The sequence below is a fragment of the Tympanuchus pallidicinctus genome, unplaced genomic scaffold (assembly GCF_026119805.1).
Source record: "Tympanuchus pallidicinctus isolate F22 unplaced genomic scaffold, pur_lepc_1.0 scaffold3, whole genome shotgun sequence".
NCBI lineage: Eukaryota > Metazoa > Chordata > Aves > Galliformes > Phasianidae > Tympanuchus > Tympanuchus pallidicinctus.
This window is the reverse complement of record NW_026294747.1, coordinates 54,424,332-54,448,257: the sequence shown is the minus strand read 5'-3', so window position 1 is coordinate 54,448,257 and position 23,926 is coordinate 54,424,332. Positions and strand designations below refer to the sequence as shown.

Genomic DNA, 23,926 nt, shown 5'->3' with positions numbered 1-23,926 from the left:
CTAAATGAAAATGAAAAATGAAAAGGACTGCATTAGCCAAAAGAAGTGTCCAAACAATTTAATATAAATTGGAGAATTTTTAATGATTCCAAGGGGCTACAGTTCATTGTCAGGCATTTCTGTATATTTATGCAACCTCTTCCTTGCTTATAAAGGATACCACTATTTCCACAAGTTACAGGAACAGGCTGCACTGTCTCGCTGTGTTAGGGAGATCCCTTGCTGTACTCCCCTCAACCTTCTGCTTCGTAGCCACCTTCATTGTCCTACCATCTCCTTAGACAGTGAATCATTATCTTCATTTGTATTGTTATCTTGAATGTATTTATACTCATATTCTTATGGGTTAGCATCACCATCTGTTCTTTCAACAGTCACACATTCAGGATGGCACGAGTTCTTTTTGCATTATGCAAGCAGCTTCCGTGATGAAGCCAGCACGGTGTGGATGGATTTTGTTATGAAACACTGGCACACTTCCGAGCTCTTTACCTTCTATTATCAATAACTGTTAGGCTCTAAAAAGACCGTCCATTACATTGAGCCACTTCTAAGATCCAGCTTGCGTTTCAGAACTCATGTTAACTGTGATTGAATAATGTAATTTAAGGAAAGATTTCCAACGGACCATAGAGACAGTGATGTGATTAGCAGCAAGCTCTGATCTTTCCTGATCTAGTGATAACATGTTGAAGAGGTAACAATGGGCTATATATTTCAAGTAGGGTCTGTGACTTTTGTTGAAGTTGCTTTCTTTTTACGTAAAAGATTGAATTTAAAACAAAAAAGTGTTGCAAATATATGACATAGTGTAGCAGAAATGCTAAGTCATAGCCTGAAACAGTGATTGAGCATCTGGGGGAAAGGTAGGGCTGTGCCAGGGGAGCTCAGGTGAATGCAATGTACCTGAGTGACCAGAAGGGGTGGATCCTGGCTCCGCCTTTTCTCAGTCCTCATTTAAGGGTTGGCAGTGGAGGTGAGGTTATCTTGCTGGAGATTCCTGTCTACTGGAGGCCTTGTGAAGGTAAGCAGTTTCTTTTATTTGTTTTTGTGCCTACACCTATTGCGTTTGAGCAAATTCCCACTTGCTCTAAGCCTGGGACCTTGTTGCTCTGCTGTTGTTTCTGTGCTTTCCATCATGTTACTCATAGTAGTACATCATAAACAGGTGAGAACTGGGATTGGAAAAGGTTGTGAAAACATCATGCTTATATTTCATGTTAATCAGAGAAGCGTAGAACCATTAAGTCTGAAAAATGCCTTCTGGATTTCCCCCGCCCATCCTTGCCTCATCTACTGACCAGGTCCCTTAGTGCTCCATCTCCACTGTTCTTGAGCACCTGCAGGGACAGTGGCTCCACCATCACCTTGGGCAGCCTCTGCTACTGCCTTGCTGCTCTTTTGGAAACAAAAAATTTCCTTGTATCCATCCACTGTGAGCTGGTGAATTCAGGGATTGTTTTCTTAACAGTAAGCCTAGAGAAAAGCATCTCATACATAATGACCAGTTCAGTCAGGTCTAATCCTACATGAGTTCTTCTTTGTTGCAGTGGGGTATTGCTCTAACATGGTCAAGTTAAGGTTCTGTTGTGAGAATGACACTTAAACACATTTCCAGGCATGTTTGCTTGCATATGTTTAAAGTTTAGGTTTATTTCCATATTCTGGAGGAGCATAAAATACTAACCATAAAATATAACAATGAAAAACATCTAAGAAATTCAACTCAATCTTGGAGCGTTTAATTGCTACATGCTTTTGTTTGTTTACTCTTCTATGTGTTGGCATCTTCCTCTGCTGCCTTGGAAATGCTTATTCCTATGCCAAGAGCCCACTGCTTGCTCGCTGGTCTCTTCTCTGTTCTTGCATCTCACACTGCTACAAGCTTGTTTTCTTCTCATTTCCCCCTCCAAAAAGCAGCAGCTGATATAGTGGCTGATATGAGGCATGTAGGGGTTTATACTGAATTATGGGGCAATATCTGTAGGAAAGCTGTAAGGACTCTGAGGGATATAAGTGCTTTATGAGGTGTCTTCCTGGGCTTTGTCGTCATAGGGCTTCCTACTTTGTACTTTTTCTGCACTCCTGCTACGCTACCTGAATTCCTCCATATACAGAGCCCTTCTAGGATGCTCCAAGGACTTCAGCTCCTCAGCTTTCCAGTCCTTCTCCATAGCTCTACATTTTTGACCCCACTTTGAGATTGAGATATTTAGGAAGGCCTGAAGGGGCAGGAGCAAAAAAACAAATGGATACACTGAGCCACTTGTACAGTGATGGGTAGTGCAGGGTTTGCTTGGGCTACAGCAGATGGGCAGCAGAGCTTTCGGTGTCTCACCTCACAGCCTTTTACCGTTTAACTCCACTGCACGCCTCCATCTTCGCACATCTTAAATAGAAACTGTGCATGTGGGATAAATCTCAAAAGTACATGAGAAATTTAATATTTAGGAACTGCTAACAGCTGCTCCCATAGTTTGGGTTTTAAGCAACACAACATCAGGGTGTGCCTTGGGTTAACTGTGACAACAGCCTAAGTGGACTCAGGTCACTTAAAGCCCAGACTCACTGCATGTTGCATGCACTTCAGTCTTGTTGGCTTGTCTATCTGGTGTGAGCAAATGTCCGCACCCAGCCCACCAGTTAATAGCTTTTCCACTGTTTTGTTTCCTGAAAATGAAATGGCTCCCATGTGCTTCTTTCATACCATTGCCCTGTGACAGACTTCTTGATGCACGTTTTCCTCACGTAATTCCTTATTTTCAGTGTCTAAAGGAAGGCAAGAGGTGGACAGGTTGTTTAGCAGGGTCAGGATAAAGGAGAACGGTTTGCGACTGGAAGAGATTTAAATCAGAAGTAAGGAAGAAGCCGGCTAGGAACTGGGGCTCCTCAACCTCCCCTCACACTTCCCGCCTTCCCCGTGCTGCACTCGCACCGCCTGCCGCTGTAGCTGCGCGCGGCCGACGCTGCAGCGGAGCCGAAGGAAAAACCGCTTCAAACCGCGGGCACTGGCGGGCTGTGTGGGGGGATCGGAAGGGGAGGTGGCAAGAAACGATCGGGAACCACGGGCGGCTTAACGAGCCGCGAGAAGGAAGGCCCTCAATGGGAAAGGCGTGGCTCTGTCCGTGCGGAGCCACGGGGGCCCGGAGCCGCGATGCCGCTGTACGAGGGCCTGGGAAGCGGCGGGGAGAAGACCGCCGTGGTGCTCGACCTGGGCGAGGCCTTCACCAAGTGAGCGCTTGGCTTCGGCTCCTCGCGGCGCCGGGCCTCGCGCGCTTCCCTGTCCGCGATGCTGGCGTGCTTTGGAGGTTTTGTTCGGAGGCCGTCAGTGCGACTCCCTGCGCCGAGCGGCGCCCCGCAGCTCCGTGGGGCTGCCCGGGGCCGATCCAGCCTCGCCTCGGGCCCCCCGTGCCGCTGCCTGTGCTCGGGGGCGGCTGTCCTTGTCGAAGTTCTCCTGAACGTGTGGCGAATTTCTCAGGCGCGATCAGGGTGGCAGGGAGATGCAGCTGCTTGCGTGCCCTGGGACTGGAGAATTCCTTCAGGGACCAAAATTAAGCACTGGAATTCTGATCTCTGTCTGTTTTCGGGAGTTTCTTTTGAAGTTGTCTCAGGGGAGATGCTTATTGTTGGTCAGCAGTGAAATGGAGCGCAGGACCTTCCGGAACTTCCGAGTTGTTTACAGAGAGAGTGGTGAGGTGCTGGAACGGCTGCCCAGAGAGGCTGTGATGCCCCGTCCATCCCTGGAGGTGTTCAGGGCCAGGTTGGATGGGGCCCTGGGCAGCCTGGGCTGCTGTGAAATGTGGAGGTTGGTGGCCCTGTGTGTGGCAGGGGGTTGGAGCTTCGTGATCCTTGAGGTCCCTTCCAACCCGGGCCGTTCTGTGATGACAGTCATCGAGGCTGTCTCTTGTTTCTTGTAAATGCACCTCACCGAAAATGAGGATGTGAGCAGGGTGTGAATGAATGGTGCGTGTGAGGACTGAGAGCTTCAGTGGAAATGGGTCTGATGTGGAAACGGGGGAAGTTACTTGTGTGGGAATTTAGTAGGCAGTAAGGAAGGCAGGTGGTGGGTGATCATCACTCAAAGATTGTACTTTCAGAGGTGAAGTAAACCTATTCTGCTTAATGCAGCTGAGACAGAGTCAATGAAAGATAAGAAATGTGTCTTGGTCAGTCTGATACGAATTTATTTGTAGAGTATCTTGTATTAATTGTACAAACACTCGTGTAACTGGTGATAGGACTAGAGGAAATGGCTCCAAGCTGAACCAGGGGAGATCTAGGCTGGACATTAGGAAATACTACTCTTCTGAAAGAGTGGTCAGGCACTGGAATGGGCTGCCCAGGGAGGTGGTGGAGTCACTGACCCTGGAGGTGTTCAAGGAATGTTTGGATTTTGTGTTGAGGGACGTGGTTTAGTGAGAGCTATTGGTGATGGGTGGATGGTTGGACTGGGTGATCCTGTCAGTCTTTTCCAACGTCAGTAATTCTATGATTCTGTGGTTCTCAGGCATGTGTGCTAAACAGTGAAAAAGTCTTATCAGTGGTAATCAATGTTTGCTTTCAGGTGTGGTTTTGCAGGTGAAACAGAACCTAGATGCATTATTCCTAGTGAAATAAAGAAACCTGACATCCCAAAGGTAAACCACTTCACCTTTACAGTGTTTGGTTTTGTTATAGAGGGAATTGTCACTGGCTGTTCTTCATGGCATTACAGCATCTGCTACTAAATACTGAATGTAGATAGAAGTTGGCTTTTTTAAAAGTAGATAATTGCAGCTTTGGAAAACTAATGTTAGATTAATTGTGTGAAAAATTAGCATGAAGTAAATTCCATTGTTTACTTACAAGATGAGTTTTTGGGGGACATCAGGTATATAACATCAAAACGGGCAGAAGAAGACTTCCTTTATATGTAGCAGATCATATGTACTCTGGTGATATATAATCAATGTCTAATATGTCTGCTGTCGATGGATGTTTTCTCTTTACAGCCAGTCAAAGTTGTTCAGTATAATATCAGTGCAGAAGAGCTATATTCACATCTGGAGGAATTTATTCATATGTTGTATTTTAGGTAAGAGATTGTTGGATGTTAGTCATGCAGACCTTCTGCAGCTCATTTTTTGGAGTGCCCCAGGAGGCATATATGTGTCAGTAGAGTCTGCTTTCTAGTTGAGAAAACAAACTTGATTTTGCAGGTGTCTGCCTGGCTGTGTATGTCTATATAAGGAGAAACTCCGTGCTGAGTTTTAGGTCATATTGCAAATTGTTAGAATCCTGTGGCATTAATCACTCACTAAAATAAAAGGTATTTGATAAGTTGCTTTTTAAGTGTAGGAATCCTAAAGGATGTAGGAGGGGAAGGTCAGTACCTGAGGACTTGTACTGGTTTTGATGGGGCTGGAGCTCATTGTAGGCTGAAATTCAGTGCAGGACTCATTGCCCTGTGTCATAGTGTAGGAGATGGAGTCTTAAAGCATAGGACGTTTCTATCTCAGTAGTACTCTGTTGCATTTTTAGTGCTGTTAAGGAATAATTAAGATGAAGATAAAGAGGACAATTTCCTCTTTATTTCCAGTCTTTCACTTATGCAGTAAAAAAATCATTGTTTGCAGTGTTCTGTACTGAAGATCCTCACAAGTGGGGACTTCTTGGTGTCCTTTATCATCGTCTTGTAATTGAAATCAGGGCGCCTGTGTCCTTTCTGCTCCATGTGTGGCACTGCATGGCACTGGACAAGCCAATAATGACAGCTCTGCATCCCCACTTGCCTTTCTTTATGTTGGTTTAGCAATGCATGACATTCAGAACCCCACGCTCCCAGCAGAGAGCTCCTTAGCTTGTCTTCCGCAGCTCAGTTTCCTTCTTCCAGTGCGGAACGTTGGGTTTGAGTGTTTAAACTTGAGCAAAAGACCTTGAGGTAGCTCTTACAAACGCTGTCTAGCTGCAGAACATTAGGATTTGTAGGTGGAACAGGACATCAAATGAGGGTAGGTGTTGTCGTACGTGCATAAACTGGGTGGTTCTGTTTCCATGTCCTGATTTCTTTCATTTGTAATTTTCAGACATCTTCTGGTGAATCCCAGAGACCGTCGTGTAGTGATCATAGAATCTGTGCTCTGCCCTTCCCACTTCAGAGACACTCTTGCCAGAGTCCTTTTCAAGCATTTTGAGGTGCATACTTGATGTAACTACGTATGTGCTGAGTGTAGCACTTAATGGTGGGATCTGTAGTGATGGTATGGACAAAGGAGTGAAAATAATGGCAGAAGAGTCGCAGAATGGTTTGGGTTGGAAGGGATCTTCAAGATGATTCAGTTCCAACCTCCTGCTATAGACAGGGACACCTCCCTCTGGAGCAGGTTGCTCATAGCCCCATCCAGCCTGGCCTTGAATGCAAGGGAGGGGACATTGATAACCTCACTGAGCAACCTGTTTGAGTATCTCACCATCACAGGAAATAATTTCTTCTTGATATCTCATCTAAATCTACCCTCTTCCTGATCAAGACTGTTTCCCCTCATCCTGAAGTGTGAGATGCAGAAAGATAAAAATGTGGAGGTGGTTCATTTGGGAAGGTGGGAGATCAGACTGCAGCACCTTTTTTCACCACAAAACAGTTCTCTAAGAATCTGAAAGGCTTCTCTGGGTTGTATGGAAATACAAACCACATCATGCTGTTCCTGACAGATCCGATAGTCCCCATTGAGAAGTGCCTGAATTTATACTTACATGCTTCTTGTTCTCTATCAGCAAATGTCATGATTTTTATCAGAGTCAATATTTTCATCTAGCACGTGATCTCACCTCTGGCTGTTCTTCAGGAAATAAGAACTTACCTGAAATTCATTATTTCTTCTGCTTAATCACTTTTTGATTGCTTTAAGAAAAGTCCAAGTCTAACTCTTGGTTTGTTCTACAGCCAAATGCTTTCGAAGGCGATGCTGTAGTTATTTGATTTGTGTAGAACTAAGATTGGAGTTGTTCTGTAAAGCAGGGAAACTACTTTGTCTGCAGAGCTGCTCAGCTATGCCTTCACAACCCAGTTTAACAACTAATCTGAACTTCTGTCTAATTTTTTTCTTACTACAGATAAAATTTCACATGATTTGAAATCACTGAAAGATTTGTGTGGATTTCCTTTGCTCCCTGACCACTGATCCCTTTATAGGGAAAAAAAAATTATGTCTTTGATAAAAATTTCCCATACAGAATTGGATGTCAGAAGTGACTCGTGACTCGGACACTCATGTTTTGGGGAGACTTGTATTATGTTAAGAAACTAGTTAGTACTGAAGTGAGGTTATTTCTCTGGCTGATATTTTTGTCTTGTGCAGCAAATGAGTGACGTTTTAATACAGGGTCAGTATTACATAATGAATGCTTTCAGTATGAGTTTACTCTCTCATTAATTGCATCTGAAATGCCTCGAAAGTACCACAAACAAGATCAACTTTAAAATTGTAGATTTCAGAAAAGTAAAAACAGTGATTACATATCCTGTTCCTTCATTAATTACCAGATTTCCATAAAAACTAAATTAAAAATGGACACTTTTAGAGGCAGTTGTTCAGATCTTGAATCCTGAGAATGCATTGGGTATTTTTTTTTTTTTCCTCTTCTGTCCATTGCCTTCTTGTTTTCCTCCCAGGTGCCTTCTGTTTTGTTTGCTCCAAGCCATCTCATGTCTCTTCTGACCCTTGGGATCAACTCTGCCATGGTGCTCGACTGTGGATATAAAGAGAGCTTGGTGCTGCCTGTATCCTTTCCTAATGCAGAGTGAAAGCTTTCAGCAGGAAGGCTGTGATGAAAAGCTGGTGTTGTACAGACATGGAGTGTGACTGGATCAGCTGATCCAGCCTTTGTTTCTAAGATGTCAGAACCTGGGGAACCTCCTCACAGCTGCCACGTGAAATCTGTGTCCTCTAAAGCTTGGGAAAGGCGTTACGGGGCTCCAAGGTTGACTTGTAGCTCCATGGTTCGTACAGTAGTAGTTTTGGAGAAGGACAGCAAGTGCAGGAAAATGTAGATGAGAAACAGCGTTCAGTTCCAGCAGGCTGGAAGCTCCTGTGAGAAAAAGAGAATTTCCTGATCTTGGTGCAGATTTATGAAGGAATTCCAATTCTGAGCTGCTGGGGTTCTCTGCCTTTGGGAGGAAAAGCCATCCACAGGTAAGTTTGCAGTCCCGGCTTATGGCAATCCAATCTCCTTGAGTCTAGATTTAGAAGACTGTAGCTGAAGTGAGTGAATGGTGTATGATGAGCATAAGATGGGGAGCAGTCGCGTGTCGCTGGCTGTCTTGACCTGACTTAATTTGCCCTGTTTCAGGGAGCTGGAGTACCGGCTGTTGGAGCAGTGCACAGTTGACACAGGATTAGCCAAAGGCCAAAGCCTTCCGTCTGTCATGGGTAAGGGCTGGGTGCTGCTCTGTGCTGGGAGCAGTGATGTCTTCATCACAGCTCACGCGGTCTTCTCTGGTGACTTCTGTCTCCCTGTTAAAGTACGTTACTGCTATACTCAGCCTCTTGTACCAGAGTTGGGAAGGCAGCTCAGATGAAATTTCTGTAGGAAGGTTTCACTGTCTTCTGAGAGAAGGCCAACTTCCTGTTCTTCATCTTAGAAATCTGTACAGGCCTCAGTCAGGGTGAAACCTTAAGTGTCCTAATTGGAATTCAGAATTACTTTGACTATGAAATTCTCTTTTTGCTTTCCAAGCTTTTGTTCTCAGTGTTGTTGTTGTTGCTGTTGCAGGCTCTGTTCCGGAAGACATAGTCGAGGATATAAAAGGTAAAATTTTCTGCCATTAGTTTATTAAATTGTGTAGTAGAGGAGAGTGTGATGTCCAGTGTTGAGGACAGTTTTGCTGTTTATCACATTAGATTTTTTGCACTTTGTGCCTTCCAGAAGCTCTGTCAATGTTTTTCCCCTCTGAAGGCAAGCACCAAACATCATTGAATTCTTATTTAGGTGTAGTCTTTGTGCTGCCTAGAGAGAGTTCATAGTTAGGTAGACTAATGCAGTGGGAGCATTGTGCTGTCAGATCTAGCTTACCATCAGCAGGTTAGGTTAGCTTGGTGGTCAGGCTGAACCAAAGGGTTACTTTACACCAGAAAAATGTAGGGTATATATTTGGGCAGAACTTAAATGATCTCCTATGTATTGTTTATTGTGTTTCTACATTATATAAGAATATTTATAGAATTGTAGGTAATGGCCCATGTTACTGTGTATATGTGGTATATGTCTTCTGGACCAAGCTAGGAAGAATCCATTGGTCAAGTGCAAAATATCTTGAATGCTACTGGTGCTTTCTTAAATGGAAATTGTTTTCTAATTCCTGGACTGTCTTACTGGAAGACAGCTGTCTGATTGGTTTTGAGACAGTCTCTTGTGATCAGATGTGGAAAAATTAGGCTTGAAATTAGGATTGCTTTTATATTGATGTGGGATTGTTTAAAAGGATCAGTGTCTTGTGGGAAGCTGTGGTGCAAGACCTGGTGTGGTGTGTTGGACCGCAGAGTTCAGCCCATGCCACCTCGTGGTAACCAGAGGCACAGTGAACGATGTCTCTCTGCCTTTACATCGTATTTGGCTTTTTGGAGAAAGAAATGTTGCCTAGGTGCAGTGCCAGCTTCATTAACACTTGGGACCTGGGTGCAGCTCAGCTCAGCTGAGGTACAGAAGCTTGGTTGGATGTTTTGCTTTTTTCTACTGGCAGGACCTAGAATGTGTTCTGTGAATGAAACAAAATTGTCTGTCCTGTTGATTCAGTGAATTCTCTCATCTGTGCCTTTGTTTTCTGAAGTTCGCACTTGTTTTGTGAGTGATCTCCAACGTGGACTGAAAATCCAGGCAGCCAAGTTCAACATTGATGGCAGTGCTGAGGTGAGTGGAGAATGAAAGTCCCTCTGATCTTTCCTGAAGTGGCCATGACTGTTCTGGCCCTGAAAGCAACACATCTTTCCATTTGTAGCGTCCATCGCCGCCTCCAGATGTGGACTATCCTTTGGATGGTGAAAAGATTCTCCATGTAGTTGGCTCCATCCGGTGAGAAATACTGTAGTGCAGTGTTTGTCCTTAGGAGGGTATCTTTTCAGCAGCAAGTGGGTTTTTATCCAACTGAGCTGCGTTGAAGCAGCTGCTTTTTTGTCCCTTAACCCAAGCATTTGTGCCGGGTGCAATGCAAACATTCTAAAAGCTTTCTGCTTCCCCAGGGCGCTCACAATTGAAGATGAGAGCCAATGGATCAGAGAGATGGGGGAGGACACAAATAGAGAATGAGTAAATGGTGGTGAGACACATGGATTGGAGTGAGTGAGGCTTTGGCACCTCCTGGTGTTTGCACTGTGTGACAGAAGTGATGTTGTGCTGTCAGGAAGGAGTCTGTGGTTGTTTCTACCCTGCTGGCAGCAGTGCTACTCTATGAGCTAACAGTCCTCTCCTGTCTTTTCAACAGAGACTCAGTTGCAGAAATACTGTTTGAACAGGATAATGAAGAAACTTCTCTTGCCACCTTGATCTTAGATTCACTCATTCAGGTATCTTCTTAATACAAACAAGACCTTGCACACCTCCAGCCTCAGAATCTGCTCCTAGAAATGGTTCTTGCAGTGCCGTCCCCCTGACTACAGGTTGCAGTCAGCACAACATGACTCCTCAGGTTGTGCCCTGTAATGAATTCCTGTGGGGCGGTGAGTCATTGTGTCTCATTCCCTCTGTGGTTTCTTTGTACTCTCTGGTTCATTGCAGTTTTTTTGGGACAGTTTTCAGTCAAGAAAAGAAGCAGTGCAGTGCTCTCTCCTCAGTGGAAGCCCTGAGTTACATGCAAGTAATTGGGGCACTTTTATTCCAGGTGGTATTTTAGAGATATTGTGGAACAATTTCTTAGGCAAAAATTATGAAAATTTATTAAAAAAACCACAATAAATAGAAATCTTATATGGTGTTGTGCTTGTGTCTGTATGTAGTAGTTCAAGTTGGAATCCTCTAGTTATTAGTGCCATCAAAGTTAGCTTTCTGCATTGTGATTTATTGGAGAACGATGGACTTAGATGAAGGCAATCGTTTCAGTATGAATTCCTTATGAAAACAAATGCATACCTGTTCCTGGACCCCTCATCTCTCTCTAGCAAAGACCAGGGTTAAACTCACAAATGTTAAATAGTATGTAGCTATTTCTGCCGGGCAAGAGAACTACAGCAATTTGGAAATCAACATTTGTTTTTCAAGTGATAGTGCAGATCTGCTTATGAGAGGTAAAACTGAGAAAGCTTGCTTTTGTCATGCCTTTGTGTCTCCTACTTAGAACCTGGTGCCCAGGTAAAGCTGTTGCAGAAGCCTCTGAGACTTCTTAACACCTTTCTCCTATGTGCAGCTAAAAGAAAGTTGAGCTTATATTTCACAGCTTTGCTCCTCTGAGAGCTTTGGCATTTCTTCTCCCAGAACTGATGGGATTCATGGCACTGCCCTGGCTCTCTTTTGTCTTGGCCAGACTCAGCTGAAGGGATTTACAGTGACTCACAGTGTGCTCATGTCAGCCTCAACTGGGCAGTTCCTTCTCCTGGTCTTCTGGGTAGAAAATGATGTAGATGCTTTCTCTTTCTTGGCTGAAACAAGTAGTTGAGGTGCACAGAACTGCCCGCATTTCTGAGAGGCCTTTGAAAGCATCTGTGTGCAACTGGCATTGAAGTGCTTTTTTTCTTTTCAATTCCCTTTCTTGTCAGTGTCCCATAGACACCAGGAAGCAGTTGGCAGAGAACTTGGTGGTTATGGGTGGCACTGCCATGCTGCCGGGATTCCTGCACAGGCTGATGGCTGAAATCAGGTACCTGGTAGAAAAACCGAAATACAGGGAAGTGCTTGCGACCAAAACCTTCAAAGTTCACACTCCACCTGCCAAAGCCAACTACGTGGCGTGGCTGGGAGGTAAGAATGGGAGCAGCTTTTGGAGCACGGGTCCTAAGTGGGAAAACGGACCTTGCAAGTGGGTTTGTAATGAATAAATAAGTGGCAGTAAGGCTTAGCTGAACTGTTGGAAGTGAGCTGCCCCTGATGTGTGTGGAGTTGTGAAGTCCTCCTGGAAGAAGCACTGCAGGCTGCAGCTGCCTTGTGGGGTGCAGTGCAGGATGGCACCGCAGGCTTTGGGAACTTGGAGCCGGTGGCTTGCAGTTTGAAAAGGCGGGGTGGGAGCGAGTGCAGTTTGTGGCTCCTGCCGTGTGGTGGCAGCAGTAAAGGAATCGGGGAGCTTAGACCTGCTGGATGCACAGCAACCTGCTAGTTTGATAAAAGCTTAATTAGTGACAGGGAGCTGCTAGCTAGGGGCTGTCTGGAGGCTGTTACCACCCTGTGCTGTCCCAAAGTGCCTGGAACGAGTACTTCAATTCCACAGTGGATTTTACATGCACTACTGGCAAGGTGGGGAAAGAAATAGGGTCAGAAAGGGTAGTGCCTCTCTGGGAGGATTTTCTTATTGAAAAGGTGCTCCTGCTTTTCTAAACTTCTGGTTGGTAATATGTGGTTTGTCTGAGGAACTAACTTGAATTTTATTTTGATCTGCTTTTGAAATATGTTTATCAGTTTATTTACAAAACTCATGGTGTCTCATTTTGAATTAGCAATCAGAACAATTTATTTGCACCGAGTTCCCTGGTATTTACTCTCACTGGTTTCTAGTCTAGCTGCTGTGATTCAAATCTCCTCTCAGCTTGGGTGGCCTTCTTATGGCTGTTGTGTTCCCTGTCTGTGGGAGAGGGAATTTCCTGATAATGATAGTTCATTTGAAGCGTAACCTGTGATCTTGTAGCAAAGGTTCTTTGTGACAAAGAGGTCAGCTGGGCGGATTTTGTTCTCAGCTGTGATTTTTTTATTTTTCTTTTTAGTTACGTTCATGGTGTATAAATGGGAGCAGTTAGGGTCAAGCAGGGTTACTAACAGTGTAAGTATCTTGATCCTTTCACTCCTCTTTAATGCAGAACTATGTTTTGTTTTTTTTTTTTTTTTGTCAATAACATAGGAGCCATTTTTGGAGCACTTCAGGACATTCTTGGCAGCCGCTCTGTGTCCAGAGAATATTACAGCCAGACGGGGCGCATACCTGACTGGTGCTGTCTGAGTAATCCTCCGCTGGAGATGATGTCTGATGTTGGAAAAGCACCCCCACCACTGATGAAGAGGGCATTTTCTACTGAGAAATAAGCAGCAAAATGCTACACGAGGGTTCTCCTCATCTGTTTCAAGTACATGTATATAAATATCAGTAGGATTTTGATATGGAGTTATCTGTGTGTAATGCCATTAAATATGACCAGTGTGAGTGTTGTGGGGGAGTACAGAGTCGTTCCTAACACTGTGTGTGGAACTGTGTTCACGTGCTGTTTAAAGATGAATTCTGTTAACTCCTGTGCTACTGTGTCACCCGGTGAAGAAATGGTTGTAGTCACGAGTTGTAGCTTAGTGAGGTCTGTTATTTATTGGTGCAATAAATAATGTTGTGAAGGTGCTTTGTTTGAAGGTACTTTGATGTCAAGTAGTCTGAGAAGACGGCAGGCCTGTGTGCTTTGGGGGATATCTGGAAGCTTTCCTGCCAGACTGAAGAGCGGAATGCTTTACACAGGATCGTGTTGGGACTGCTAGGACATGGCTTGGGTTCCTTAGCGAAGTTGCTGGAACAGTATTTCCCCTGAGAAGGGAGTACTGTTCAGTGCTTCAGCAATGAAACACCTTTCATCGTGTGCATAGAGAATTCTGATGCCTTGCAGCAAACAGTAGCACCTATGGGTGCAGTTGCAGATGCCAAACACGCTGCTGTGTGCCAGTGTGTGTTCCAGACCTGATGCAGAAAACTCCTGGTGTCCTGTTTACTTCAACAGCACCTTTAGTTTGCAGGGTTCACTTGTTCCTGGGAGACTTTGATGTGTTTCCTTTCAGGATGCACTTTCTTTTCCTGTGGCAGTTCCTTCGTACACACCTGTAGAACACATCCTCACTAACTCACGCTAAGGGGGTCTCATGATGTGGGTTTTACCACCCAGAAACATAAGGCAGGCTGAGCATTGCCGACTTTTGGGGTAACTTTGTGGAAGCAGCTGCTGGCTGAGCTTCCTTGCAGCAGTGTGGGCTCTTGCCTCTAAGGCCAAGATTTAAGATAATTTAGAGTACCTTAACACTTCACAACTTTAGCATGAAAACCTCAGCGCTGGGGCAAAGTCTGTCACTGTATGCGGGTGCATAGAGGCTGCAAGACGAACGTGATTTCCGTTTTGTTCCAGCGTACGATCTTGTTTCTAAGAACTTCACCACAGAGCGCTGCGGCTCCATGCTTTTGTGATGTAACGAGTAATTCCTCCCCATCGGTATCTGAAGAGGCAAGAAGAAATGGACGGGCTGTGAGCCGTCCTTGGCGGTGCCGCCACAGCTGCCTACAGCCAGCGCCGAGCAGAGCCGAGGGAAAAACCGCGCCGTGCTTCAGAGCGTCCCGACGGGCGGCCACGGCACTGAGGAGCGGGAGGCGGCCGTGGGCGGGAAGAGCGGGGCGGCAAGAAGCGGTCAGGCGCCGCGGGCAGCTTAACGAGCTGGAGGGAGGAAGGGCCCGCAGCAGGAAGGACCTGCAGAGGGACGCTCCGCCTCCGTCAGCGGGGTGCTGCGGGAGCCGCGATGCCGCTGTACGAGGGCCTGGGAAGCGGCGGGGAGAAGACCGCCGTGGTGCTCGACCTGGGCGAGGCCTTCACCAAGTGAGCGCTTGGCTTCGGCTCCCTGCGGCGCCGGGCCTCGCGCGCTTCCCTGTCCGCGATGCTGGCGTGCTTTGGAGGTTTTGTTCGGAGGCCGTCAGTGCGACTCCCTGCGCCGAGCGGCGCCCCGCAGCTCCGTGGGGCTGCCCGGGGCCGATCCAGCCTCGCCTCGGGCCCCCCGTGCCGCTGCCTGTGCTCGGGGGCGGCTGTCCTTGTCGAAGTTCTCCTGAACGTGTGGCGAATTTCTCAGGCGCGATCAGGGTGGCAGGGAGATGCAGCTGCTTGCGTGCCCTGGGACTGGAGAATTCCTTCAGGGACCAAAATTAAGCACTGGAATTCTGATCTGTGTCTGTTTTCGGGAGTTTCTTTTGAAGTTGTCTCAGGGGAGATGCTTATTGTTGGTCAGCAGTGAAATGGAGCGCAGGACCTTCTGGAACTTCCGAGTTGTTTACAGAGAGAGTGGTGAGGTGCTGGAACGGCTGCCCAGAGAGGCTGTGATGCCCCGTCCATCCCTGGAGGTGTTCAGGGCCAGGTTGGATGGGGCCCTGGGCAGCCTGGGCTGCTGTGAAATGTGGAGATTGGTGGCCGTGTGTGTGGCGGGGGGTTGGAGCTTCGTGATCCTTGAGGTCCCTTCCAACCCGGGCCGTTCTGTGATGACAGTCATCGAGGCTGTCTCTTGTTTCTTGTAAATGCATCTCACAGAAAGTGAGGATGTGAGCAGGGTGTGAATGAATGGTGCGTGTGAGGACTGAGAGCTTCAGTGGAAATGGGTCTGATGTGGAAACGGGGGAAGTTATTTGTGTGGGAATTTAGTAGGCAGTAAGGAAGGCAGGTGGTGGGTGATCATCACTCAAAGATTGTACTTGACAGAAATACGGGGACAGTCGAAGTTGAGCTTTGCAAATGAGTCTTAACAGAAATGAAGCCTGTTCTGCTTAATGCAGCTGAGAGGGAGTCAAGAAGAGAGAAAAAATATTTCTTGTTCCATCTAAGTAGATGGAGAAGTCGTATGCAGGATACCTCTTAGTAGCTGCAGAGTGTTCCTGATTGATTGCTCTTTGATTCATGGGTGTGTATGCTGTGCAGTGACTACAAATGATGGGATTTCCAATGTTTTCTTCTAGGTGTGGTTTTGCAGGTGAAACAGGACCAAGATGCATTATTCCTAGTGAAATAAAGAAACCTGATGTCTCTAAGGTAAACCATTTCATTTTTACAGTATTTGGTGTATTGTGAGGGCACTGTCAGGTAGACCTGCTCATGACTGGCTGTTCTTCCTCGTGTTACAACGGCTGTTATTAAGTACTGAAAGTGGGTACCAGTAACTGTGATGCTGATGTGTATTACTTGGTACATATCAGCCATGCTTCTTATTTTGGGGGTATTTAAAGAGAAATTTCTTTGCCTGTTTAAGCTTTTTTTCTTAAGAAGAGAATAGCAGCGTTGAAAAACTAATGTTAAATTAGTGGTATGAAAAGTTATGAAGGAGAATCTGCAGTTTAGTCATAGGGTGAGTTATTGTGCTGCATCCTGTATGTAACAGCAGAACAGGCTCTTTGTCTTGTATCTTTGAATGATATATTTCTAGATACTCACTGTCCAATATTCATGCTGACTGTGGGTTATTTCTTTCTACAGCCTGTCAAAGTTGTTCAGTACAACATCAACACAGAGGAGCTGTATTCATATCTGAAGGAATTTATTCATATGTTGTATTTCAGGTAAGAGGTACTTGGATGTTAACTGTGCAGACTGTGGTCACAGTTTGGGAGGTGGGGTCTCAAAGTATTGGTTGTTTTCTGTTGCTGTATTTTTAGTACTGTTAAAAAGAATAAAGTTGGAGTTGACCATTTCCTCTTTATTTCCAGTCTTTCACTTATGCAGTAAAAAATCATTGTTTGCAGTGTTCTGTACTGAAGATCCTCACAAGTGGGGACTTCTTGGTGTCCTTTATCATCGTCTTGTAATTGAAATCAGGGTGCTTGTGTCCTTTCTGCTCCATGTGTGGCACTGCATGGCACTGGACAAGCCAATAATGACAGCTCTGCATCCCCACTTGCCTTTCTTTATGTTGGTTTAGCAATGCATGACATTCAGAACCCCACGCTCCCAGCAGAGAGCTCCTCAGCTTGTCTTCTGCAGCTCAGTTTCCTTCTTCCAATGAGGAACATTGGGTTTGAGTGTTTAAACTTGAGCAAAAGACCCTGAGGTAGCTCTTACAAACGCTGTCTAGCTGCAGAACATTAGGATTTGTAGGTGGAACAGGACATCAAATGAGGGTAGGTGTTGTCGTACGTGCATGAACTGGGTGGTTCTGTTTCCATGTCCTGATTTCTTTCATTTGTAATTTTCAGACATCTTCTGGTGAATCCCAGGGACCGTCGTGTAGTGATCATAGAATCTGTGCTCTGCCCTTCCCACTTCAGAGACACTCTTGCCAGAGTCCTTTTCAAGCATTTTGAGGTGCTTACTTGATGTAACTACGTATGTGCTGAGTGTAGCACTTAATGGTAGGATCTGTAGTGATGGTATGGACAAAGGAGTGAAAATAATGGCAGAAGAGTGAGAGATGTGAAGAAGATTCAGAAATGCAGATGGTCATGTGGGGAGCTGGGGTTGGGACTGAAGCACTTTTTCACTGGATGACTGTTTGTTTTTTTTTCTCTTCTGTCCATTGCCTTCTTGTTTTCCTCCCAGGTGCCTTCTGTTTTGTTTGCTCCAAGCCATCTCATGTCTCTTCTGACACTTGGGATCAACTCTGCCATGGTGCTCGACTGTGGATATAAAGAAAGCTTGGTGCTGCCTGTATCCTTTCCTAATGCAGAGTGAAAGCTTTCAGCAGGAAGGCTGTGATGAAAAGCTGGTGTTGTACAGACATGGAGTGTGACTGGATCAGCTGATCCAGCCTTTGTTTCTAAGATGTCAGAACCTGGGGAATCTCCTCACAGCTGCCACGTGAAGTCTGTGTCCTCTAAAGCTTGGGAAAGGCGTTACGGGGCTCCAAGGTTGATTTGTAGCTCCATGGTTTGTACAGTAGTAGTTTTGGAGAAGGATAGCAAGTGTGGGAAAATGTAGATGAGAAACAGTGTTCAGTTCCAGCAGGCTGGAAGCTCCTGTGAGAAAAAGAGAATTTCCTGATCTTGGTGCAGATTTATGAAGGAATTCCAATTCTGAGCTGCTGGGGTTCTCTGCCTTTGGGAGGAAAAGCCATCCACAGGTAAGTTTGCAGTCCCGGCTTATGGCAATCCAATCTCCTTGAGTCTAGATTTAGAAGACTGTAGCTGAAGTGAGTGAATGGTGTATGATGAGCATAAGATGGGGAGCAGTCGCGTGTCGCTGGCTGTCTTGACCTGACTTAATTTGCCCTGTTTCAGGGAGCTGGAGTACCGGCTGTTGGAGCAGTGCACAGTTGACACAGGATTAGCCAAAGGCCAAAGCCTTCCGTCTGTCATGGGTAAGGGCTGGGTGCTGCTCTGTGCTGGGAGCAGTGATGTCTTCATCACAGCTCACGCGGTCTTCTCTGGTGACTTCTGTCTCCCTGTTAAAGTACGTTACTGCTATACTCAGCCTCTTGTACCAGAGTTGGGAAGGCAGCTCAGATGAAATTTCTGTAGGAAGGTTTCACTGTCTTCTGAGAGAAGGCCAACTTCCTGTTCTTCATCTTAGAAATCTGTACAGGCCTCAGTCAAGGTGAAACCTTAAGTGTCCTAATCGGAATTCAGAATTACTTTGACTATGAAATTCTCTTTTTGCTTTCCAAGCTTTTGTTCTCAGTGTTGTTGTTGTTGCTGTTGCAGGCTCTGTTCCAGAAGACGTAGTCGAGGATATAAAAGGTAAAACTTTCTGCCATTAGTTTATTAAATTGTGTAGTAGAGGAGAGTGTGATGTCCAGTGTTGAGGACAGTTTTGCTGTTTATCACATTAGATTTTTTGCACTTTGTGCCTTCCAGAAGCTCTGTCAATGTTTTTCCCATCTGAAGGCAAGCACCAAACATCATTGAATTCTTATTTAGGTGTAGTCTTTGTGCTGCTTAGAGAGAGTTCATAGTTAGGTAGACTAATGCAGTGAGAGCATTGTGCTGTCAGATCTAGCTTACCATCAGCAGGTTAGGTTAGCTTGGTGGTCAGGCTGAACCAAAGGGTTACTTTACACCAGAAAAATGTAGGGTATATATTTGGGCAGAACTTAAATGATCTCCTATGTAATGTTTATTGTGTTTCTACATTATATAAGAATATTTATAGAATTGTAGGTAATGGCCCATGTTACTGTGTATATGTGGTATATGTCTTCTGGACCAAGCTAGGAAGAATCCATTGGTCAAGTGCAAAATATCTTGAATGCTACTGGTGCTTTCTTAAATGGAAATTGTTTTCTAATTCCTGGACTGTCTTACTGGAAGACAGTTGTCTGATTGGTTTTGAGACAGTCTCTTGTGATCAGATGTGAAAAATTAGGCTTGAAATTAGGATTACTTTTATATTGATGTGGGATTGTTTAAAAGGATCAGTGTCTTGTGGGAAGCAGTGGTGCAAGACCTGGTGTGGTGTGTTGGACCGCAGAGTTCAGCCCATGCCACCTCATGGTAACCAGAGGCACAGTGAACGATGTCTCTCTGCCTTTACATCGTATTTGGCTTTTTGGAGAAAGAAATGTTGCCTAGGTGCAGTGCCAGCTTCATTAACACTTGGGACCTGGGTTCAGCTCAGCTGAGGTACAGAAGCTTGGTTGGATGTTTTGCTTTTTTCTACTGGCAGGACCTAGAATGTGTTCTGTGAATGAAACAAAATTGTCTGTCTTGTTGATTCAGTGAATTCTCTCATCTGTGCCTTTGTTTTCTGAAGTTCGCACTTGTTTTGTGAGTGATCTCCAACGTGGACTGAAAATCCAGGCAGCCAAGTTCAACATTGATGGCAGTGCTGAGGTGAGTGGAGAATGAAAGTCCCTCTGATCTTTCCTGAAGTGGCCATGACTGTTCTGGCCCTGAAAGCAACACATCTTTCCATTTGTAGCGTCCATCGCCGCCTCCAGATGTGGACTATCCTTTGGATGGTGAAAAGATTCTCCATGTAGTTGGCTCCATCCGGTGAGAAATACTGTAGTGCAGTGTTTGTCCTTAGGAGGGTATCTTTTCAGCAGCAAGTGGGTTTTTATCCAGCTGAGCTGCGTTGAAGCAGCTGCTTTTTTGTCCCTTAACCCGAGCATTTGTGCCAGGTGCAACGCAAACATGCTAAAAGCTTTCTGCTTCCCCAGGGCGCTCACAATTGAAGATGAGAGCCAATGGATCAGAGAGATGGGGGAGGACACAAATAGAGAATGAGTAAATGGTGGTGAGACACACGGAGTGGAGTGAGTGAGGCTTTGGCACCTCCTGGTGTTTGCACTGTGTGACAGAAGTGATGTTGTGCTGTCAGGAAGGAGTCTGTGGTTGTTTCTACCCTGCTGGCAGCAGTGCTACTCTATGAGCTAACAGTCCTCTCCTGTCTTTTCAACAGAGACTCAGTTGCAGAAATACTGTTTGAACAGGATAATGAAGAGACATCTGTTGCCACCTTGATCTTAGATTCACTCATTCAGGTATCTTCTTAATACAAACAAGACCTTGCACACCTCCAGCCTCAGAATCTGCTCCTAGAAATGGTTCTTGCAGTGCCGTCCCCCTGACTACAGGTTGCAGTCAGCACAACGTGACTCCTCAGGTTGTGTCCTGTAATGAATTCCTGTGGGGCAGTGAGTCATTGTGTCTCATTCCCTCTGTGGTTTCTTTGTGCTCTCTGGTTCATTGCAGTTTTTTTGGGACAGTTTTCAGTCAAGAAAAGCAGCAGTGCAGTGCTCTCTCCTCAGTGGAGTAATGTGAAAGGAGTTGGGATGTTATTTTTACAGGCGCTGTTGTAGAGATATTTGGCATTTCTTCTCCTAGATCTGATGGGATTCATGGCACTGATACCCCGGCCATCTTTTGTCTTAGCCAGACTCAGCTGAAGGGATTTACAGTGACTCACAGTGTGCTCATGTCAGCCTCAACTGGGCAGTTCCTTCTCCTGGTCTTCTGGGTAGAAAATGATGTAGATGCTTTCTCTTTCTTGGCTGAAACAAGTAGTTGAGGTGCACAGAACTGCCTGCTTTTCTGAGAGGCCTTTGAAAGCATCTGTGTGCAACTGGCATTGAAGTGCTTTTTTTCTTTTCAATTCCCTTTCTTGTCAGTGTCCCATAGACACCAGGAAGCAGTTGGCAGAGAACTTGGTGGTTATGGGTGGCACTGCCATGCTGCCGGGATTCCTGCACAGGCTGATGGCTGAAATCAGGTACCTGGTAGAAAAACCGAAATACAGGGAAGTGCTTGCGACCAAAACCTTCAAAGTTCACACTCCACCTGCCAAAGCCAACTACGTGGCGTGGCTGGGAGGTAAGAATGGGAGCAGCTTTTGGAGCACGGGTCCTAAGTGGGAAAACGGACCTTGCAAGTGGGTTTGGTAATGAATAAATAAGTGGCAATAAGGCTTAGCTGAACTGTTGGAAGCGAGCTGCCCCTGATGTGTGTGGAGTTGTGAAGTCCTCCTGGAAGAAGCACTGCAGGCTGCAGCTGCCTTGTGGGGTGCAGTGCAGGATGGCACCGCAGGCTTTGGGAACTTGGAGCCGGTGGCTTGCAGTTTGAAACAGCGGGGTGGGAGCGAGTGCAGCTGATAGCAGCCTCACAAGTCCTGGCCCTGGTTATTGCAGGTGGTTTTAATTACCCCTTCCTTTGCTAGAAGGATTCTGTGCCAGCCAGCCCCAGTCCAGGAGGTTCCTCCAGTGTCTTACGATAAGTTCCTGGTCCTAATGGTGGATGAACCCCCTAGAAGGGCGCTGCTGGATCTTATTCTCACTAATAAGGAGAGCCTGGTTGAAGCGGTGAAGGTTGAGGGCATCCTTGGTTGCAGCAACCATGAGGTGCTGGAGTTCATGATCTCATGTGACCAGAACAAAATACTAAGCAGAATCACAACCCTAGGCTTCAGTAGGGGTGATTTTTGCCTTTCCAAGCAATTGCTGGGGGAAATCCAGCAAATGGGACAGGGTCCTTGAAGGTAAAGGGTCCTCGGAGAGTGGGTTAGCATTGAAGGACTGCTGCTTCCAAGCTCAAGATTGGAGCATCCCAAGGGTAGGAAGTTGAGAAAGGGAACCAGGAGACCTGCATAGTTAAATAGGGAACTGCTGGGCAAGCTCAAGTGGAAGAGGAGAGTCTACAGATGGTGGAAGGAGGGGCCGGATGCTTGGGAGGAATACAAGACTGTCAGAGGATGTAGGGAGGCAACTAGGAAAACTAAGGCCTCATAGAATTAAAACTTGCGAGAGGGGTCAATGACAACAGAAAGGGCTTCTTCAAATACATGGCAGACAAAACTAGCACTGGGGGCAGTGTAGGCCCTCTGATGAATGAGGTGGTGCTCTGCTGGCAGAAGATGCTGAGAGGGCAGAGTTACTGAATGCCTCTGTTGTCTCTGGATTATCACAAGCCAGCACTGTGCCCCAGTGGCCAAGAAGGCCAATGGCATCCTGAGGTGTGTTGGAGGGGTGTGGTTAGTAGATCAACAGAGGTTCTCCTCCCCCCCACTCTGCCCTGGTGAGACCACATGTGGAATATTGTGTCCAATTCTGGGCTCCTGAGTTCAAGAAGGACAGGGGACTGCTTGAGAGTCCAGCATAGAGCCACAAAGATGATAGAGAGAGTGGAGCATCTCCCTTACAAGGAGAGGCTGAGGGAGCTGGGTCTCATTAGCTTGGAGGAGACTGAGGGGTGACTCCATTAATGTTTATAAACGTTTAAAGGGTGCGTGTCATGAGGATGGAGCCAGGCTCTTCTCAGTGACAACCAATGACAGGACAAGGGGCAATGGGTGCAAGCTGGAACACAGGAGGCTCTGCATAAATACGAAAAAAATCGTCACAGTGAGGGTGACAGAACACTGGAGCAGCTGCCCAGGGAGGTGGTGAGGCCTCCTTGTCTGGGGACATTCAAAACCTGCCTGGATGTGTTCCTGTGTGACTTGATCGAGGTGTTCCTGCACAGGATTGGACTTTGATGACCTTTGGAGTCCCTTCTAATCCCTGACACTGTGATTCTGTGATATTTTCTTGTTTTGCTTTTAGTTACTTTAACGGGATGTAAATGGGAGCAATTTGGGACGGGGGGGCTACTAAAAATGAAAGTACCTCCATCCTTTCATTCCTTTTTAATGCAGAACTATGGTTTTTTTTTGTCAATAACATAGGAGCCATTTTTGGAGCACTTCAGGACATTCTTGGCAGCCGCTCTGTGTCCAGAGAATATTACAGCCAGACGGGGCGCATACCTGACTGGTGCTGTCTGAGTAATCCTCCGCTGGAGATGATGTTTGATGTTGGAAAAGCACCCCCACCACTGATGAAGAGGGCTTTTTCTACTGAGAAATAAGCAGCAAAATGCTACACGAGGGTTCTCCTCATCTGTTTCAAGTACATGTATATAAATATCAGTAGTATTTTGATATGGAGTTATCTGTGTGTGATGCCATTAAATATGACCAGTGTGGGTGTTGTGGGGGAGTACAGGGTCGTTCCTAACCCTGTGTGTGGAACTGTGTTCACGTGCTGTTTAAAGATGAATTCTGTTAACTCCTGTGCTACTGTGTCACCTGGTGAAGAAATGGTTGTAGTCACGAGTTGTAGCTTAGTGAGGTCTGTTATTTATTGGTGCAGTAAATAACGTTGTGAAGGTGCTTTGTTTGAAGATACTTTAATGTCAAGGAATCTTGGACCTCACTGCAATGCCACATTTAGAAGTCGCTTGTTTGCCCTCCTTTCCCTACCAGAATCATTAAACTTCATTGTCCTGCAGCAGTACGAAATGAAAATGCACCACGTGGTTCAGTGCTTGGGAGAAGTGTCCGCTTTGATCTTAACACTGAATCGGGCATCGCTGTGAGCTCCTCTTAGCAGCTCTGCTGCGGTTCTGGGGCGTTACAGCGCTCATTTCTTTGCTCCTGGAGCTGCTGTGTGCCAGCTGCTGACCGGCTCCCCTTGCTAAGAACGCGCTTCGTCACGAGGCCCGGGCTCCGGCCGACGGGCGGCGGTCAGAGCGGGGCGCTGCTGCTTGCGTTCACCCGTGCTGCCAGCCGCACCGCAGGAGCGCTGGAACGGTCCCTGCTCGCAGATCTGCCTTCAACAACGGCTGCGCTGC

At 46.1% G+C, this 23,926-nt stretch overlaps 2 protein-coding genes across 2 annotated transcripts; both read left to right on the top strand.

The window, feature by feature from the left end:
• Positions 1-3,134: 3,134 nt before the first annotated feature.
• Positions 3,135-23,600, top strand: LOC128086677 (actin-related protein 10-like). The gene is made up of 14 exons (XM_052695547.1): positions 3,135-3,231; positions 4,565-4,637; positions 4,992-5,074; positions 6,066-6,174; positions 7,652-7,759; positions 8,104-8,171; positions 8,329-8,408; positions 8,752-8,787; positions 9,806-9,885; positions 9,974-10,047; positions 10,457-10,538; positions 11,724-11,925; positions 13,013-13,495; positions 23,478-23,600. The coding sequence occupies exons 1-13, from the start codon at positions 3,155-3,157 to the stop codon at positions 13,192-13,194; spliced, it is 1,254 nt and encodes a 417-aa protein (XP_052551507.1). The 5' UTR covers positions 3,135-3,154; the 3' UTR covers positions 13,195-13,495; positions 23,478-23,600.
• ACTR10 (actin related protein 10) lies at positions 14,591-23,600 on the top strand. The gene is made up of 13 exons (XM_052695546.1): positions 14,591-14,729; positions 15,851-15,923; positions 16,365-16,447; positions 17,081-17,189; positions 17,424-17,531; positions 17,876-17,943; positions 18,101-18,180; positions 18,524-18,559; positions 19,572-19,651; positions 19,740-19,813; positions 20,223-20,304; positions 20,932-21,133; positions 22,980-23,600. The coding sequence occupies exons 1-13, from the start codon at positions 14,653-14,655 to the stop codon at positions 23,159-23,161; spliced, it is 1,254 nt and encodes a 417-aa protein (XP_052551506.1). The 5' UTR covers positions 14,591-14,652; the 3' UTR covers positions 23,162-23,600.
• Positions 23,601-23,926: the final 326 nt, after the last annotated feature.

Excerpts from the sequence above, each read along its gene's own strand:
- LOC128086677 (XM_052695547.1), top strand. The coding sequence starts at position 3,155 with ATGCCGCTGTACGAGGGCCTGGGAAGCGGCGGGGAGAAGACCGCCGTG. Across the intron at positions 7,760-8,103 it reads AAGAGAGCTTGGTGCTGCCT|ATTTATGAAGGAATTCCAAT; the intron begins GTATCCTTTCCT and ends ATCTTGGTGCAG. Across the intron at positions 8,172-8,328 it reads GGAGGAAAAGCCATCCACAG|GGAGCTGGAGTACCGGCTGT; the intron begins GTAAGTTTGCAG and ends GCCCTGTTTCAG.
- ACTR10 (XM_052695546.1), top strand. The coding sequence starts at position 14,653 with ATGCCGCTGTACGAGGGCCTGGGAAGCGGCGGGGAGAAGACCGCCGTG. Across the intron at positions 14,730-15,850 it reads CTGGGCGAGGCCTTCACCAA|GTGTGGTTTTGCAGGTGAAA; the intron begins GTGAGCGCTTGG and ends GTTTTCTTCTAG. Across the intron at positions 18,181-18,523 it reads AAGCCTTCCGTCTGTCATGG|GCTCTGTTCCAGAAGACGTA; the intron begins GTAAGGGCTGGG and ends TTGCTGTTGCAG.